The 17,846-nt window shown below is 43.8% G+C and overlaps 1 protein-coding gene across 1 annotated transcript in view; it reads left to right on the forward strand.

The window, feature by feature from the left end:
- The first annotated feature begins 645 nt into the window (after positions 1-645).
- Positions 646-17,846, forward strand: part of LOC150038943 (TSC22 domain family protein 2-like) — a 33,103-nt gene continuing 15,902 nt past the window's right edge. Inside the window, exons 1-2 of the mRNA XM_090328213.1 lie at positions 646-1,874; positions 12,218-12,289. Coding sequence (XP_090184339.1) covers positions 658-1,874; positions 12,218-12,289 — 1,289 coding nt within the window. The 5' untranslated portion in view covers positions 646-657. The remainder of the gene's footprint in view (positions 1,875-12,217; positions 12,290-17,846) is intronic.

The following is a 17,846-nucleotide window of genomic DNA, read 5'->3' on the forward strand; positions in this document are numbered from 1 at the left end:
ACGCCCCGCCCCCGCGCAGGCTCCGCGCGCAGCCCGGCGGGGGCGGGGCGCTGACGTCACGACGCCGGCGCGTCACGGGGCGGTAGCGGCGGCGGCGGCGGCGGCAGCGGCGGCGGCGGCGGCGGCGCGGGCGGCGGCTGCGGCAGCGGCGGCATTTTAGTCAGCGGCGGCGCGGCGGTGGCGGCGGCCGCTCCTCCCAGCATCCCTGGCGCGGCCCGAGCGGCCCCATCTTGGCCGAGGGGAGGGCGCTGCGGCCGCCGCCTCAGCAGTTTGAATTTCAGTTTCTCCAGGCCCAGCGAGCCGGCGCCCGGAGGGGGAGCCCAGGCCGCCGCCACCGCTCGCTCACGCCGCCCGGGCGCCCCGGCGCCCCGCCCGTCGCGAGCCGCCGCCGCCGCCGCGGGGCCGCTCCGTGAGGGGCCCCGGGCCGCCCGCCCCCGGCGCGGGCCGGGCTTCCGCCGCCGCGGCCGGCATGGCCCCGCGGCCGCGCTCCGGATAGAGCCGGGCCGGGAGGCCGCGGCGCCGCGCCCCGTCCCCGAGCGAGCCGCCCGGGCCGCCGGCGGCGGCGGAGGATGCGCCGGCCCGCCGCCCGCGCCCGCCGCCGCCCGTGAGCGCGGCCCGGCCGCCGCCCCGGCCCCGCGGGCCGCCGCCCCGCGCACCATGTCCAAGATGCCGGCCAAGAAGAAGAGCTGCTTCCAGATCACCAGCGTCACCACGGCGCAGGCGGCCTCCAGCCTGGCCGAGGACACGGAGAGCCTGGACGACCCGGACGAGTCGCGCACCGAGGACGTGTCCTCCGAGATCCTGGACGCGTCCCGCGCCACCGACTTGGGCCCCGAGGAGGCGTGCGAGCGCAGCTCGTCGGAGGAGACGCTCAGCCACGCGGGCGAGGCGGAGACGCCGGGGGCCGAGTCCCCGAACCTGCCGCCGGACGGGCCCGCGGGGCGCGGCGCGGCCCCGGCCCCGCCGCCCCCCGGCCCCGCCGCCGCCGCCGCCGCCGCCTGCGGCTCGCGCTTCCGCGTGATCAAGCTGGACCACGGCTCCGGGGAGCCCTTCCGCCGCGGCCGCTGGACGTGCGTGGAGTACTACGAGCGCGACGCCGACGGCGGCGTGCTGGCCCGCTCCGCCGACTGCATCCGCCACGCCGGCGCCGTGGAGCCCGCCGCCGAGCGCGACAGCGGCCTGGGCGCCACCGGGGGCTCGGCGGCGGCGGGGCTGGCCGCGGGGCCGGGCGCGGACGGCGTCCCGCCGGACCCCGCGGGCGCGGCCCCGGCCCCGGGGAGCCAGCCGCCGCCGGCCGCCGGCCCGAGTGACTGCCCGCCGCCGCACGTGGCCGGCCGGCCGCCGCCCAGCCCCGCGCCGCTCCCGGCCGCCAAGTCGTCCCTGCCCGGGGAGGCCGGGGCGCCGGCGGGCGCGGGGCTGGGCGGCGGCCTCCCGCCGTCCGGGCTCCCGCCCGCCGCGGCGCCCGGAGCGCCCGGCACCGTGCCCGCCGCCGCGCCCGCCCCGAGCGGGCCCGGCCTGCCCGCCGCCCCCGTCACCATGCCAAATGCCCTCGCGGCCCCGGGCCGGCCTGCGCAGCCCGGCGGACCCGCGCCGGCCGGCCGCGGCGGCGGCCTCGCCCAGGCGCCGGGCACCCACAGCGCACCCACCAGTCTACCGCAGGCCGACCTCAGCCAGTTCCAGGCCCAGCCCCTGGCCGGGCCGGCCGACGACGCGCGGAGGAAGTCGGAACCCCTACCTCAACCACCGCTCTCTCTCCTGGCCGAGCACGCGCCCGCGGCCGACGCCCCGGCCCAGCCCCTGCCGCGGACGCCCGTGACCAGCCTGGCCGGCTCGGTGTTCGGCATCGCCATTCCGGTGGACGGCGATGAGGACAGGTAGGCCAGCCAGGTCTCGGCTGCGCGGTGCCGGCGAGGCCTCGCGCGGGGCGGGCGGGGGGCGCTCTGGGAGAGTGGAGGGAGGAGAGAGAGTCGTCGGGCAGGGGCATCGGGAAGGGCCGCGAGAGGCGATGCAGAGCTTGAGAGTGGAAGGACGGTGGCTGCTGTCCTAAGAGCCAGCCCTTCGTAGATCCCTGCTAGGCTCGAGCGCAGGAACGGCAAGGGTCTCGTCGTATTTGACTTTGGAAGGGGCCCAGAACACCGGGGGCCCTCGAGTAAAAAGGACGAAAACTCGTGTAGGTCTTCCAGACCTGGTCTCGAAGATGAGGCTCAGTGCAGCCTGGTCGTAGACGGTGAGCCGGAGGCTTCCCGAGTGCTGTTTTTGTTGGTGGTGGTCTAAGCAAAATATTTATTGGAAGGATGTTCTTATTTTCCACCAGGAAAAGGAGGTGTGAGGTTGCTTAACAAGGTAAAAAAAGACTAGTTTATGAAGTAAGGATGCTCCCTTTAATCACTTAAGTGAAATTTACTGTATTGCTGCACCTTTTTTTTTTTCTATAACAGCTGATGTTTGGTTAGGATTTAATGAGGATTTTTCATGGCGATTAAGGAAATGCCACGTGACAGTTTGACAAATACAAGAGAGACTTTTTTTTTAAGTGGCATTTCAACTTTTTAAAACTACACTTAAAAAGTCACAGAAGGTTTCAGGTATTTTATTAGCAATTTGCTGGGGCTTTGGAGAGGTGAATTTTAGATAAGTCCAATATGAAGAAAGAATATTAATGGATTTCTAGAACTTGTATGTACAATGAGATGGTTAAAACTTTTTTCTAACGGTGTTTCTTAGACCCTTCACATTCTTTTCATTTCTATTTGGCGTTGTATTTTTGTCATACCTCACTGAAATTCATCTCCACTTTTTGTAATTTAGAGTGTAATTTAGGTGATATTGCTTGTGAGAAGTCTCTTATTCCACTTTCAAACCCTTAAAACACGCACCACCTGTCCATAAGTGAGGTTAGCTAGTCACAGAGAAATTTAATATTGATGGGACCACCAAATAAAGAAACTGATTGTACAAGCCACTCAGAAAAACCCCTCTCTGCCTTTAAGGGTGACCCATTTTCACAATGGGGACAAACATGAAGTGAAGATTGAGGTTTTTTCACTTTTGATCACAGTCAGCAGTCATCTTTCCTAGCTGCGAGAAGCTAGTTTTTTTTTTTTTTTTTTTTAAATTCGGTAGTGAACATTCTGCTTACCTTGAATATGATCTCTTCAAGAAATCACTGATTGTTGAGCATATCCCCCCTTTTTCATAACACATGAATTCTGTATGAGTGAGCACATCCTCCTCATCACAGCTACTTCCTTTTACACAGTATATATGATTATAACCCCCAGCACTTTAATACAGTGTGGCAAAGAGCAGGGATCTGTTGACAGATGGAAACCCTGAAGCATATTCATTAGGACCTCACCTCAAGATGCCTCAGTTTCTCTTACTGTATTCAAAGTTGGCCATCTCAAATCTCATTTCCAAACATGAATGGTTGAACTACAGATACTACTGTATCCTTGGTTCTTATCAGTGGCAAGAAGTCGTAATGTGTATATAGTCTCATTTTAAATGTGGCCCTTCTGTTTTGCTCACCCCCCAGTCTTAAAATCTGCAGTACTTAGAAAATCTGCATTTCCAGCTTTTGTTAGTCTTTCCTTGGCTTTTAACATTAGTTTCCAAGATGTAATCTTACACATTTGACATTTTTAATCATTGGACCAACACACCTGGTGAAAGAATGAATCCATTAAGTAGAAATAGTGTTTGTTGCTTTTTGAAATGGAAAGCCTTTGTACAAGAGAATGCATTCTAAAATGTTACTCTTGAGTTCAGTAAGCTTTCCAGGCTTATGTTTAAATTACCAACATGAGTACTTTTAGAGAAATAGTACTAACTAGGAATCTTAATTTTAATGTGACTGAGGGTTTCTTTTCTTTACATTCAAATTCTAAAAACCTTTACGCACAAATTCTAAAGAGAGGTATCGAGTAAGACTTAAATTTCATAGATTGTCAAATTTAGTTGCTACAGAATATAAAATACTTGCTTTTTTAGTGGAGAAACTTCAGTAATTTTAATTTTTGAGAAAAAGGAAAGGGGAAATTAACAAAACAAAGATGGAGGTTGGTTTTAAGTTGATAATATTGAAAACCACATAAGGCCTACTTTTATGTTACTATACCTTCAGAAGTGCTGATGGTTTCATATCCAATTATTGCCTGCTGACTCTTGGATATTAATTACTATGAAGTTCTAGCCATTTTCACTAGAAAAGTCTATGGTAGTAATTGATTTTCTATTAACAGATGGATATAACGATGATTGAAAATATGTAATTTGTAGTTCCTGAGGAATTACAAAATATTTGTTCACACCTTTGCATTTAGCCACTCCTACTGTATGTAAATTGGAGGAGGTAGAAAACGTTACTGGCCCTAAAAGGGACACAGTTCAGATTGCTTTCTATAGATAACTGACCAATATGACCTTTGGAGGCACATTTCAGGAACTCCTATGAATGGCAGCTATTGTCGCCTGCCAACTGCTGTCCAGCTGACTGTTGATGACTACCTTGTTAAGGCCTTCAGTATTGTAGTTTCCTAGTGATTCCTGATGATTCTAAGTGCTGTGCCTTGGTATGAACTGTAAATATAAATTTGTGTATAAATTACACATGATAACAAAGTATGCAAATATAAATTGTGCATAATTTGTGCACACATGTGGAGTTCTATTGTTTACTTGATATTTAAATGAGAGGGTGAGATACAGGAGCATCAAGAAGCAGAACTGCCACTACTGCTGTTATTATAGGTCCTCGTTAAAGCCATTTTACAGTGAAAGTCTGAACTGCACTTAGTGAGTATACGTTTATTTTTCCCTAAATCAAAGTTCTTACTTGAAGGATTTCCTTAGAAGCTTATGTTTGAGCATGGAAGCGGTTTTGCTTTTCGATTTATATAGGTAATATGTAGCTCACATACTAGATACCATCTTATGCTTATAAACTTTTGAGAGTGATTCTACCAAGGAGTGAGTTAGTAATCACAGTACACAGTCACATACATGCATATCATTGTTTAGTATAAAAACTGGTATCCGTGTGTTCATTGTAGGTGCCTAATTACTAAAATATACTTTGGTTGTAAACATTGGCTCCAAGCAAAAGAAATTATATTAGATATACATATATCCAGAGATAGATTCTCAAAGTTCCTGAAATCAGTAAGAGATTGGCCTTCTATGTTTAAGGCATATATGTTGAAGTTTTTGTGGATTCGGTGAATGTAGACTAAAGAATACTTGCTATATTTTGTTTTCTAAAAGGAGTCTATATATGTGATAATACATATTCCAAGTAACTTATTTATTTAGGTACTGGGGATTGAAACCAGTTGTTAGGCAAGCAACTCTACCATCTGAGCTATGTCTCTAGGATCCACATAATTGGTAACTGTGGATGTTTTTACTTTAGGGGGAAAGAATACTTAAAATCACAAATCGTAAGCTGAGTCATCTCTGAGAAGCATTTTTATAATACTGGGAATGAGGATATATATATATATATATACATATACATATATGTATATATGTATTCTATAGCCTGAGAATAAATGTTAACACATGTATTTGTTCTTCAAGACTTCTGATGGCCTTGATTTGAAAATGATACGATGCTGGATTTACTGGCACTTGCCGTTACACAAAAGATAAAATATATAAAGCAGAATAAATCAGAAGCTTCTCTGCCACTTGTGTTCTCCAACCACCCAGTTTCTGCCCTCAGAATTAGCTCATTTCTTTTAAGATTCAGTTTTTAAGAGTTAGCTTCAGAATCACTGGTAAGATAGTTTCCAAGCTGAGAGAAAAGCAGTTTTAGTAATGTGGAAGAGTATGAATGTGTTAACATTTGAACAATTTTTGATTAGTTTGACAGGAGTTAGTGAAGGAGTTAAACATGATGTACTAGATTTAAGTTTGTGGTTACCATTAAGGATGTTTATTGAAGCTTTTAAGGTGTTAGTACTGATATGGTATTACTGTGTTTTACATCAAAATCCTGTGATAAAGTTGTGTTTAGGAAATAACATTAGAGAGAGCTTAGTCTCTAAATCAAAATTCTCATTCCATGGAAAGCACTAGTTTGGCACACAGCCATGTAAATTTAAGCATACAGCACAACTTGTAGCTATAATCCTATATTAAACAGAATCCATGCTTATATCAGCCCTTGTATATGATGTTTTCCACAACTTGTAAGGAAGCTTTTATTCTCATTTTAATGGATTAAGGAAACTGAGGCTCTGAGCATTTTAAGTTCCATAGCATAGGCTAATACATGTTCCACCCCTAAGCCATTTAGTCCTTTTTGTTTCTGTACCCAGAATTAAGAGGTTTTGCATTATTTCTTGGTAGACAGTAATGGGGGAGGGAAGTTACTGTAATCACTGGTGTATTATGTCCCTTTATCTAAAGAACACTTGTAGGGCTAAAGTGTAGCTCAGAGTATTTGCCTTGCAAGTGCAACATCCTAGGTTTTATCCCCAGTATCAAAAAAGAAAAGATAAAAAGAATACAGCTTTTTTTTTTTTTTTTTTTTTTGCCAGTCTTGGGCTTAAGCTCAGGGCCTGAGGACTGTCCTTGAATTTTTCTCAGCACCACTTCTGGCTTTTTCTAAGTATATGGTACCAAGGAACCGAACCCCCTTCTTCATGCATGTAGGCAAGCACTCTACCACTAGGCCAAACTCCCGGCCCTTTTTGTTTTTCTTTTTTTTAAAGCACCAAAACTCAAACAAGAACAGGTGGAGTGCGTTGTCTCTGAGGATCAAGGTTCAAACCCAGACCCGGTACAAAAGGACCTGAGACACTTGTTTCCAGTTAACCTCTAGAAATCACAAAGTGAGGCTTGGCTCAAGGGTAGGGAGATAACCTTGAGCTGAAGAGCTCAAGGAACAGCGCCCAGGCCAAGTTCAAGCCCATGACCTCCCCTCCCCCCCAACACACACACAAAGAAAGAATACATTTAATCCTTTGAAATCCTAGATAATATTGAGGATGGCCTTATTGATCTTACTGTATTTCCTTGATTTCTACTTAGAGCTTTTAAATTCAGTTTTGATACAGTGAGGGAGGTGTTCCTTGAAGGAACTCACAAACCTTCCTCTTTTTTCATTTAGTTTTGAAGCACAGGGTACCGCGCGTGTGTGTGTGTGTGTGTGTGTTTAGGGATCCCCTCACCTCTTTCTTATTAAAGTAGCCCGAAGGTCTGATCAAAGCAAGTAGATGTAGCACGTCCTTTTTGTCACTTTCTGGTGTACTACTTTCATGTTCTAGGAAAGTAAGCTAGGAATATATTTTGTTAAATGGTTTTTAAAAAAGGTCTTCAAGCTGGGTGCATTGGCTCACACCCGTAGTCCCAGCTACTCAGGAGGCTGAGATCTGAGGATCGCAGTTCAGAGCCAGCCCATGTACTAAAGACCCATGAGACTTTTATCTCCAATAAACCACCAGAAAACCAGAAGTGGTGCTGTGGGGTAGGGTGGTAGCCTGGAGCTAAAGAGATCAGAGGAACACCCAGGCCCAGAGTTCAAGTCCCACAACTGATCAAAAAAAAAAAAAAAAAGTCCTCAACGGCCAGGAGCATGGCCTTAATGATAAGTGCCTACCCAGCTTGCATGAAGCCCTGGGTTTCATTCCTTGGTACCACATACACAGAAAAAGCCAGAAGTGGTGCTGTGGCTCACATCATAGAGCAGTAGCCTTGAGAAAGCCCAAGGACAGTGTTCAGAACCTGAATTCAAGCCCCAGGACTGGCAAAAAGAAAAAAAGTCTTCAAAAAGGAAAATACCGTTTTCATTTAGGTGGCTGAAGGAAAGTAGTATTATAAATAACTTATTCTAAGAATTGCTTCACTGGCTCATTGCTTAGAATGGTACATTAATGTAAACTAAGCTGTTAGAAAATTGGTTTCAGAATTGCATTTCACCCTATCATGGGCACTAGTAGCTCACATCTGTCACCATAGCTACTCAGGAAATTGAGATCTGAGAATCTCAGCATAAAGCCAGCCTGTGCAGAAAAATTCAAAAAACTCTTCTCTCCAGTTAACCACCCAGAAGTGGGGGTATGGCTTCGGTGCTAGCACTAGGCTTTCTGAAGCAAGAAAATGAGACCCTGAATTCAAGCCTCAGAGTCAACAAACACAGAATAGACTGTGACCCTACCATGATCCTATTAGGAGTTTTACCTTGGGCTTTTAATCCTCTCACACTTTATTCCCTTCTAAAACTCAAGTCTCTGATCATACCCATTAGCGTTTGCAATCACAAATGGCTCTTTTCACCTAACACGCCCTTGAAGTTCTTAACTTTTTACAAACTTGACTCCCTTGGGATATTCTGAGACTTATCATTGGTGATATTTGCTGTACAGCTCTAAGTTTTAGATTTTATCCGATTAAAATATTCTTGAAAGGAATAAAAGTATATTTCCTTTATTCTGTCAGGTATCAAACTCAGGGTCTTACACTGTTAGGTGTTTTTCTACTGGGCTAAATCATCTGCTCCAATTTTTTTTTTTTTTTTGATGGGTCATGAGGCTTGAACTCTGGCCTGGGCGCTGTCCCTGAGCTCCTCAGCTCTACCCTTGAGCCGCAGCCCCACTTCACATTTTCTAGAGGTTAATTGGAGATAAGTGTCTTAAGTCCTTTTGTGCCTAGGCTCGCTTTGAACCTTGATCCTCAGATCTCAGCCTCCTGAGTAGCTAGAATTACAGATGTGAGCCACCTCACCCACCTCCCCCGACTTATATCTTCTCTTTTTACTTTACATTTGACTTACAAGAAACAGTATTAACAAAATTCTGAGGCTGTGAGTGTGGCTTAGTGGTAGAGTGCTTGCTTAGCATGTATGAAGCCCTGGGTTCAATTCCTCAGTATCATGTACACAGAAAAAGCCAGAAGTGGCGCTGTGGTTCAAGCAGTAGATTGCTAGCCTTGAGTACAGACAGAGCCCAAGCCCTTAGGCTAAGCCCTAGGACTGGGGGAGAGAGGAGTGTGGAATCCTGGAATTTCATTCCAAGTCATATGACTTAATTTGAAACCAATTTATTTGGTTGATGAATTTATTCCAGATTAAATATTTACATTTCCAATTTTAGAAAGTCTGGAGCTTTTGGTTTTTTTTATGTAATCCTTCAAAATATACTTAGTTTTACGTTAGTGATCATTCTTCAGTGATGTCTTGATTCCAGATAGAGAATAACTTCCAAGTTTATTCCATTATTTTCTGTTTACTACCTTTCTCTTCTACTCATTCCATTCCAACTTGAAGTTTCTAAACAAACCTTTGTGGTCCTGGACAAGACCATCCCCCTCCCCCCCCATCACCACCATCACCATACTGGGGATTGAACTCATCATTGCCTTTGTGGGCAGGTGTTCTGCCATTCTGCCCCCTGAGGCAGACCTCTAGCTTAGGCCTGGATTAAATAAAAAGCCAAGTTGAGTTTTTAGTTGACTTATTTATCATTTGATTTTGCAGGCTGTTTCTGTGTGCAGTGAAAAAAGTTACTTGAAAAGAAATTACAAATGTATCTGGAGGATTTAAGGTGTTAAACAGTAGTTAAAAGCCTTCTAAGCCTTGTAGACTTAGTTAAAAAAGTTTTAAGATAGGATTAAAAGAATAGAAAGGAGGGCTGGGAGTGGAGTTTGTCTTAGTGCTAGAGTGCTTGCCTAGCATGCACAAAGGCCTGGGTTCGATTCCTTGATACCATATACATAGCAAAAAGCTGGAAGTAGTGCTGTGGCCTAAGTGGTAGAACTCTAGCTATGAGAAAAGTTCAAGAAAGTGCTTAGGCCCTGAGTTCAAGCCACAAGACTGGCAATAAATAAATGAATGAATGAATGAATGAATAGGAAGGAGTTAGAGGAGGAAAAGTAACAAGCAGACATTAATAAAGAATGCTTACCAGCCATCTACATTAATGATACTCTGATATTTAACCTTTTCTGGGATAACTAAGGTAGCTGCTGATTGGAATGAAAAATACCTTTATAAAAGGGTTGTGAGTGTGGCCCTAGTGGTAGAGTGCTTGCCTCACATGCATGAAGACCAGGGTTCAATTCCTTGGTACCACATACACAGAAAAAGCTGGAAGTGGTGCTTTGGCTCAAGAGGTAGAGCCCTAGCCTTGAGAAGACCCAAGGACAGTGCCCAGGCCCTGAGTTCAAGCCCCAGAAATGGCACAAAAAGAAAGAAGAAGCCTTTTAAAAAATCAGTTGTTAGAGGGCTGGGAGTTTGGCCTAGTAGTAGAGTGCTTGCCTATCATGCACGAAGACCAGGGTTCGATTCCTCAGTACCACATACATGGAATAAAGCTAGACGTGGCACTATGGCTCTAGTGGTAGAGCACTAGCCCTGAGGAAGCCCAAGGACAGTGTTGAGGCCCTGAATTCAAGCCACAAGACTGGGGGGGAAAAATGTTAGAAATTGGACTTAAGGGGCCGGGAGTTTGGCCTAGTGGTAGAGTGCTTGCCTAGCATGCACAGAGACCTGGGTTCAATTCCTTGATAGTACATACATAGAAAAAAGCCAGAAGTGGTGCTGTGGCTCAAGTGGCAGAGTGCTAACTTTGAGGAAAAAGCCAAGGGACAGTGCTCACGCTCTGAGTTAAAGCCCCAAGGCTGGCACCAAAAAAAAAGAAAAAAAAGAAAAAGAAAGAAACTGGACTTAAAAACACTTGTCTCAATGTGAGTTTCAAAATTGGGATTATTCCAAGTTTTTGTCTTGGGCACTTTTATTTCTATATCAGCAAACTTCAAAAATACTTTTATTTGTATGAATATTCCTATAAGCTGAAGACACCTATTGTGAAAGTGGAGCTAGTAAGGCATTTAGAATAATATGTGGTAAAGAACAAACATTTATTCTTAACTACTGCTATTTGGCTAAAGCACGGGTCAAGGGTTACTAAAGTGATAACCGAAGTATTTGTCAGCTTCATAGATGTTGAGATTGGTGGTGAGGGAGGCTATAGATCTAGGCTGAAGTGGAGAGCAAACTATTAAGAAACAAACTGATCAAAAGTTTTGTTGGTTGAACTGGGCTTGAGACCCAATGGCTCTCACCTGTAATCTTGTGCCTACTTGGGAAGACTGAGGTTTAAGACAGAGGAGGAAGAGACAGTTCACAAGACTGAACAGAAGATTCTAAACATAATGTGCTGTGCCTGACATCCCAGCTACAGTGGGCAGTACGAATTTGCATCCCACGCTTTGGGAATCAGCACCAAAGGTTGCAGCCTCCTTCCTTGCCTAGTAAGCGTGAGGCACTGAAGTTGAGGTTTGCTTTTTTCTTTTATTATTACAAAGGTGATATACAGTGGGGTTGGAGTATATTTTGTCACCTCTTCCCTCCCAAGTTTGTGTGTGAGTGTGTGAGTGTGTGTGTGTGTTATGTTTAGTTCCTGGAGAAACTGATCCTTAGTTGTATACTGATAGTTTGCCCACCTTAGCAATTAAGATTCAGTGGTGGTGTTAGCTCTAGGGAGTTGTTCCTAGGGTCCGTAGAGATGGGTGATCTAATGAGTGTGGGTAACTTGTGCCTGTGGTCCTAGCTACTCAGGAGGTTTAAGATCTGAGAATCACAGTTTGAATCCTGGGCAGGAAAGTCCATGAGACTTACCTCCAAGTAGCCACAAAAGGCTAGTAGTGGAGCTGTGACTCCAGTGGTAGAGCGCTAGCCTTGATCACAAAAGCTCAGGAACAGCAGCCAGGCCCAGAGTTCAAGCCCCAGGACTAGCAAAAAAAAAAAAAAGATCATTAGGGTGATGAGGCTTTCACCTTTTAGAGGGGCATTGTTCTAATGGAAGAAACTTGAAAGCTGCTGCACAGGAACGAACTTTTCATTGTTCATGTAAAATTCTTATTTTTAGCAAATCTTCCTTGATAATATAACTTTTTATCACAGCTTTGTTAAACTACTAAATAGGTGTTTTTAAAAAGCATTCTCATGCAATGTATTGATAATTTGTTGATATAGATACAAATTGATGGATTTTATCTGATACTCTTTTAGAATTTTAGTTTTCAATTATTGGTGTCTATTGGATGGTGTGTAATTTCCTTCAAAGTGTTGTTTTAAACACTCTTACAAAGTCTTGCCCTTTTTCTATTAAAGCAGTTATGTTGTATTAAAATATAAATGCTTCCATTTTTAAAATAGTGATTTTATTGTACATTCTCAATCTCATTTCCATTTGATTCTTGGATCTCACAGGAATCCTTCAACTGCTTTCTACCAAGCGTTCCATTTGAACACGTTTCAGGAATCAAAGAGCCTCTGGGATAGGTATGAATACTTAATATGGAATGCATACATGCAAAAGTGTATGCATGAATCGCTTTGCATAAGACTGAGCTTTGTTATATTTAAGGGGGAAAATCACATGGTGTACCTAAGCATGGGAGAAGCAGCAAAATAAACCAAAAGGACAATTTATTTTATATAGAATAGCAACATATTTTCAATAAGTATATTTCTTGAAAAATATATATTCTGTAGATATGAAATAGATATTTACCTAGTATATGTTAATGCAGAAGTGTAAAACCACATATGCTTAAATTTTTTGTGGTGTTTATATGATTTCTGTGTACAAGGAAAATATCTCAAATTTAAAAGTTGAGACAAGATGATAATAGTCATTAATTTTTGGTGAGATATTTTATCACCCAGTGTATTTGCTAGAATTGATTAGATTTACATTACTGATTAAAAGTGTTCTTTCTCACAGAGATATTATATACATTCTATTTTTTTCTTTAAGAAATACAGAATAAAGGCCAAGCACTGGTGGCTCATGCTTGTAGTCCTAGCTACTCTTAAGGAGCTGAGACCTAAGGTTTGCAATTCCAAGCCAGCCTGGACAGAAAAGTCCCTGAAACTCTTATCTTTGATTAACCAGTGTAAAGCCAGAAGTGGAGCTGTAGTTGAAATGGTTAGAACACAAGCTTTTGTCAGAAAAGCCAAGGGAGAGCATGAGACCTTTAAACCCCAGTACTGGCATGTGTGTATACTCACGCGTGTGCACACGTACATACACACACACTCTCACACTCATACTCTCACCCTCAAAAAAATTAGAATGAAATTTTGGAGTTAATTTTTGGCAAAAGATACTTTGGTTTATCTTTCTGCTTCATACACATTTTAAGTAGTGTATGCTCTGTTCAGTTATTTTGCTGAATATTATCAGTCCATCATTCTGTGTCTGAGTAATAAAAGTTAATCTCAAACAAAATATTTTTAAAATTCACACAGAGCTTGTTGGATTAACTGCCTGGCCACGCATTTGTATCTTCTGGCCTAGTTTTGGATAACAACCATCATCTCTTCTGTTAGAAAAAGAGTGTTGCAAAGTGCATGTACATGGTCACATTAAGACATGGTTTACATTGCCTAGAAATGGTAAGATTTCCCATTTTTTTTAGGCTTGATTTGCTTGTGTGTGCTATCTGAAGATACTTTTAAACAAAGTATCTTTTTAGGTGGTGTGTTCCTTAGTTAATAAAATGTTATTTTACGAGTCAACTTTTAGATTGTGAAGTTTTAAAATTCATAGTACTTTTTATAAAATTAATTTTTAAATAGTTTGGCTAAAGCACCATATGTTATTACATTAAATAATGACATGAAACAAGCATAAAAACTTATTCAAAGAGTTTACCAAATAACCATGTTACGGGAAAGATACATCTTTTACTTTTCTGTAGGAAAGGGAAAAATAACACTATGTGAAAGTAGCTTTCCATATATTTTATTCCTAAATCACTTTCATTCATGAGCTACAAGATATCAAAAGTGAGACAAATTAAAAATAGTTCTTGAGCCTCTGGTATAGAGCCAAAGACGTTCCTGAGTACTTACCTTAATGTGTTCATGCCAAAATATAATCAGAATTTAATACTCTAGATTTAATACTCTAGATCAGCCATTCTGTGCTGTAAGTTGGCCTTCTTGGTACCTAGGTTCTTAGTGGATGGAAACTGACTTAATAGCTAACTTTTCATCTAGCCTATTATATTTGCATTTAAGAAGAGTAGCAGTGGGCCAGGAGTGTGGTCCAGTGGTGGTAGAGCACTTGCCTATCATGCACGAAGACCAAGGTTCGATTCCTCAGTACCACATGCATAGAAAAGCCAGAAGTGGGGCTATGGCTCAAGTGGTAGAGCACTAGCCTTGAGAAAGCCCAAGGACAGTGCCCAGGCCCTGAGTTCAAGTCCAGGACTGGCACACAAAAAAGAGCAGTATCTAGATTTAAGCAATATACAACTTTGGTTGGAAAATAATTTATGGAATTAATATGTAGATTAGCTGAGTAGTGTGTTACTTTACATTCATTACAAAGAGGTTGAACTTCGTGTTGCTCTTTTGTTGATGGTGGTTGTAGGACTTGAACTCTGGGCCTGGGTGTTATACGTGAGCTCTTCAGCTCAAAGATACCACTCTGCCACTTGAGCCATAGTGCCACTTCTGGTTTTCTGGTGGTTAATTGGAGATAAGAGTCTAGTGGGCTTTTCCTTCCCAGAGTGACCTTGAACTGTGATCCTGAGATCTCAGCCTCTTGAGTGGCTAGGATCACAGGCATGAGCCACTGGTGTCCAGCTGACCTCAGCTTTCTTCACTGCAGTTCGTGGTTAACTCCAAGTGTAGTGAGTGAATATTATTAGTGTGCATTAGTTGCATGCATATATACTGTGTATTCCAGTCAATCTCTTGTCACTCTCCCTTTTTTCCCCCCTCTCAAAAGATTTCATTGTTTAAAGCAAGAAGTGAAAAAAAGAGCTATTAAATACCATGAATAATATGAATTAATTTGCTTTGGTCATTCTCTGAGGAAATGTAGGTCCATCATTAACCAATACTTGTTAACTTGAATCACAAGGCATGTTTTCCATAATATAGTTAATCCCCCTTTTGAGTGTTGAAACAAAATGAAATGTAGCTAGTATCAGAAACACACCCTTCATAAATGTACATCTTAAACTGAAAACACCTGAGTAAGCAGTGTGGGGGTACTGTGAACCTCTTCATGACCTCTTCCACTCTGGTTTCCCTGTCCTGATTTTCTACGTATGTTATGTGAGTGGTCTTAGCGTGCCTCTCTCATTCAGTATCTGTATGGTTCTGCAAGGTAGTCGATCTGAATTCCATTTGTGGGAGAGGTACTGGGTCCTAACGTATGAGCCTTTTCCTCATGGCTGGCACTCTACCATGTGAGCTATGTGTCCACTGTGAGCTTTTGCTAGTTAGAGATGCGTTTGTTCCGATTTGTCTGACCTAGCCAAGTGTAGTGAGTGTGAATATAGATTGTTGGGGTTTTGTGACAGACCACATAAAAACTCTTAAGAGATCCTGCAGTGTCCTATAAAGCTACCTGGAGATGTATTCTGATGTTTATGTTATAGATTATAGGCAACCCTCCAGTCTGCAGGTTCCACATCCTTGGATTCTGACAGTCTCGGTGGAAAAATGCTTCCCCCCCCCCCCCCCACAACTGACACCTGTTGCACTTGAACAATACCTCTAGTTCACAGATGAGTTTCTTGGATTTGTCTGCCTAGGCTGGCTTCAGACCTTCATCCTCAGGTCTCAGCCTTCTGAGTGAGCCACCAGTATCCAGGAAACTTTTTCCCTTAAAATTGCACCTGACATTAGAGATAGAGTTCCAGTGGCATCATGCTTGCTTAGCAAGTGCAGAGCCTTGTTGTGTTCTTTCCATACCAAGGGAAAGGGCAAAAGAGAAACTAAAGGGAAGTTGTCTCTGCACTGAATAGGTAGAGATCCTTTATTTTTAGTCATTCTTACTTAAACAATACAGTATAACAAGTATCTCTATATTGCTTTAACTATTGGTAATATAGAGATTATTTTGGAGTATATAAAAGGGTACACGTGGGTTATTTATAAATGCTATCTATTTAACAAATAGTTTGAACATATGTGCATTTTTGTACCCCAGGAAGCCCTGGAACCAGTTTCCCGTGGACATTAAGGGGTGACTGTAGTTTTTGAAATACATTCCCAAACTATAGAGACTTGATATAATGGGGTTTGCCTATTGTCACTTTAAGTGGTCCTGAGAGAGAAGACTAAAAGCCTTAAAATTCTTTTTTTTTTTTTTTTTTTTTTTTTTGGCCAGTCCTGGGCTTGAGCACAGGGCCTGAGCATTGTCCTTGGACTTTCTCAAGGGTAGAGCTCTACCAATTTAACTACGGTGCCACTTCCAGTTTTTTATATGTATGTGGTACCGAGTAATTGAACCCAGGTCTTCATGCATAAAAGACAAGTGCTCTACCACTAGACTATGCTCCCGGTGCCTTAAAATTCTTATTTTTGTGTAATAGTTCAGAATAAATTTAAACAAGAGTGTTACAAAAGTTATGTATTATTTGATTCAGCCAAAATTGAAGGATACTGATGGCCCATGACTGTAGTCCTAGCAACTCTGGAGGACTGAGATTAGATGATCAAGATTCAAAGCCAGCCCAGAAAGAAAAGCTCATGAGACTTATCTCCAGTTAAGCAGTGTAATGCCAGACTGGAGTTATATATGCCTCCTGTGATAGAGTGACAGCCAAGAGCAAGCAAGCAAACCAAACAACCACTGAATTCCAAGTAGGGTACTGGCACAAAGAAGAAAGATTGTCAGCTCCTGTAAGTACTGAAAGAAAGGAGATTAGTCTAATGCAATACCTCTTTCCTTCCTTCCTTCCTTCCGTCCTTCCTTTCCTTCCATCCTTCCTTTCCTTCCCTTTCCTTTCCTTTCCTTTCCTTTCCTTCCTCCCTTCCCTTCCCTTCCCTTCCCTTCCCTTCCCTTCCCCTTCCCCTTCCCCTTCCTTCCTTCCTTCCTTCCTTCCTTCCTTCCTTCCTTCCTTCCTTCCTTCCTTCCTTCTTTCTTTCCTTTCTTTCCTTTCTTTCTTTCTTTCTTTCTTGGTGGTGGGGCCTGAGCATTGTCCCCAAGCTCTTTAACTCAAGGCTACCACCCTACTCCTTGAGCAACAGCCCCATTTCCTGTTTTCTAGTGGTTAATTGGCGATAAGAGTCTTACAGTGGCTCACGCCTGTAATTCTAACTACGCAGGAGGCTGAGATCTGAGGATCAAGGTTCAAAGCTAGCTCAGGCATGAAAGGACCTGAGACTCTTATCTCCAGCTAACCCCTAGAAAATGGGAAGTGGGGTTTGGCTCAAGGGTAGGGTGGTAGCCTTGAGCTGAAGAGCTCAAGGACAAGCACCCATGCCAAGTTCAAGCCCCATGACCCACAAAAAATTGGTGACTATATTATCACATGATTGAGAATGTTAATTGTCAGCAAAATTCAGGTGTTACTTTAAGTTAAAAACTGGGTAAGATTTGGTTTTGCATAGCTGAAGAACTGAGGGAAAAGAAACATCTAGTTAGAAGAAATAGTATGGACCATTTTGAAAGTACAACACATAGATGGTAGGATAGTTAGATTTGATCAGTGTATAATTTAAGACAACAAAAAAAAGAAGCTGGGTTATATAGCGACCAGGAATACTTGGAGGTACTGAAGGCCTAAATCTGGCACCTGAAATAAGAAAAGTAAGATTTGCAAAGGGGCAGAGCATGGCAGTGTATAACTAACTCCACCTGCTCCAAGGTAAAGACAGCCTTAGGTCTTGCTCTGTCACCTTACCTAGTAGCTTAACCTTAAGATAAGACAGTTTGATGGAGCTTACTTCCTGGTATAAATAAACTGATTAATAAAACACCATTTTCTAAGTAGTCAGAGAGTTGATACAAAATGAATAGAAACCAAACTTTATTAAATAAGAAAACATTTAGAGACAAAATCAGGTGTTGAGTTTGTCATCTCATGCT

This window comes from Megascapheus bottae, unplaced genomic scaffold, assembly GCF_031878675.1.
Source record: "Megascapheus bottae isolate mThoBot1 unplaced genomic scaffold, mThoBot2.hap1 H_3, whole genome shotgun sequence".
Taxonomy (NCBI): Eukaryota; Metazoa; Chordata; class Mammalia; order Rodentia; family Geomyidae; genus Megascapheus; species Megascapheus bottae.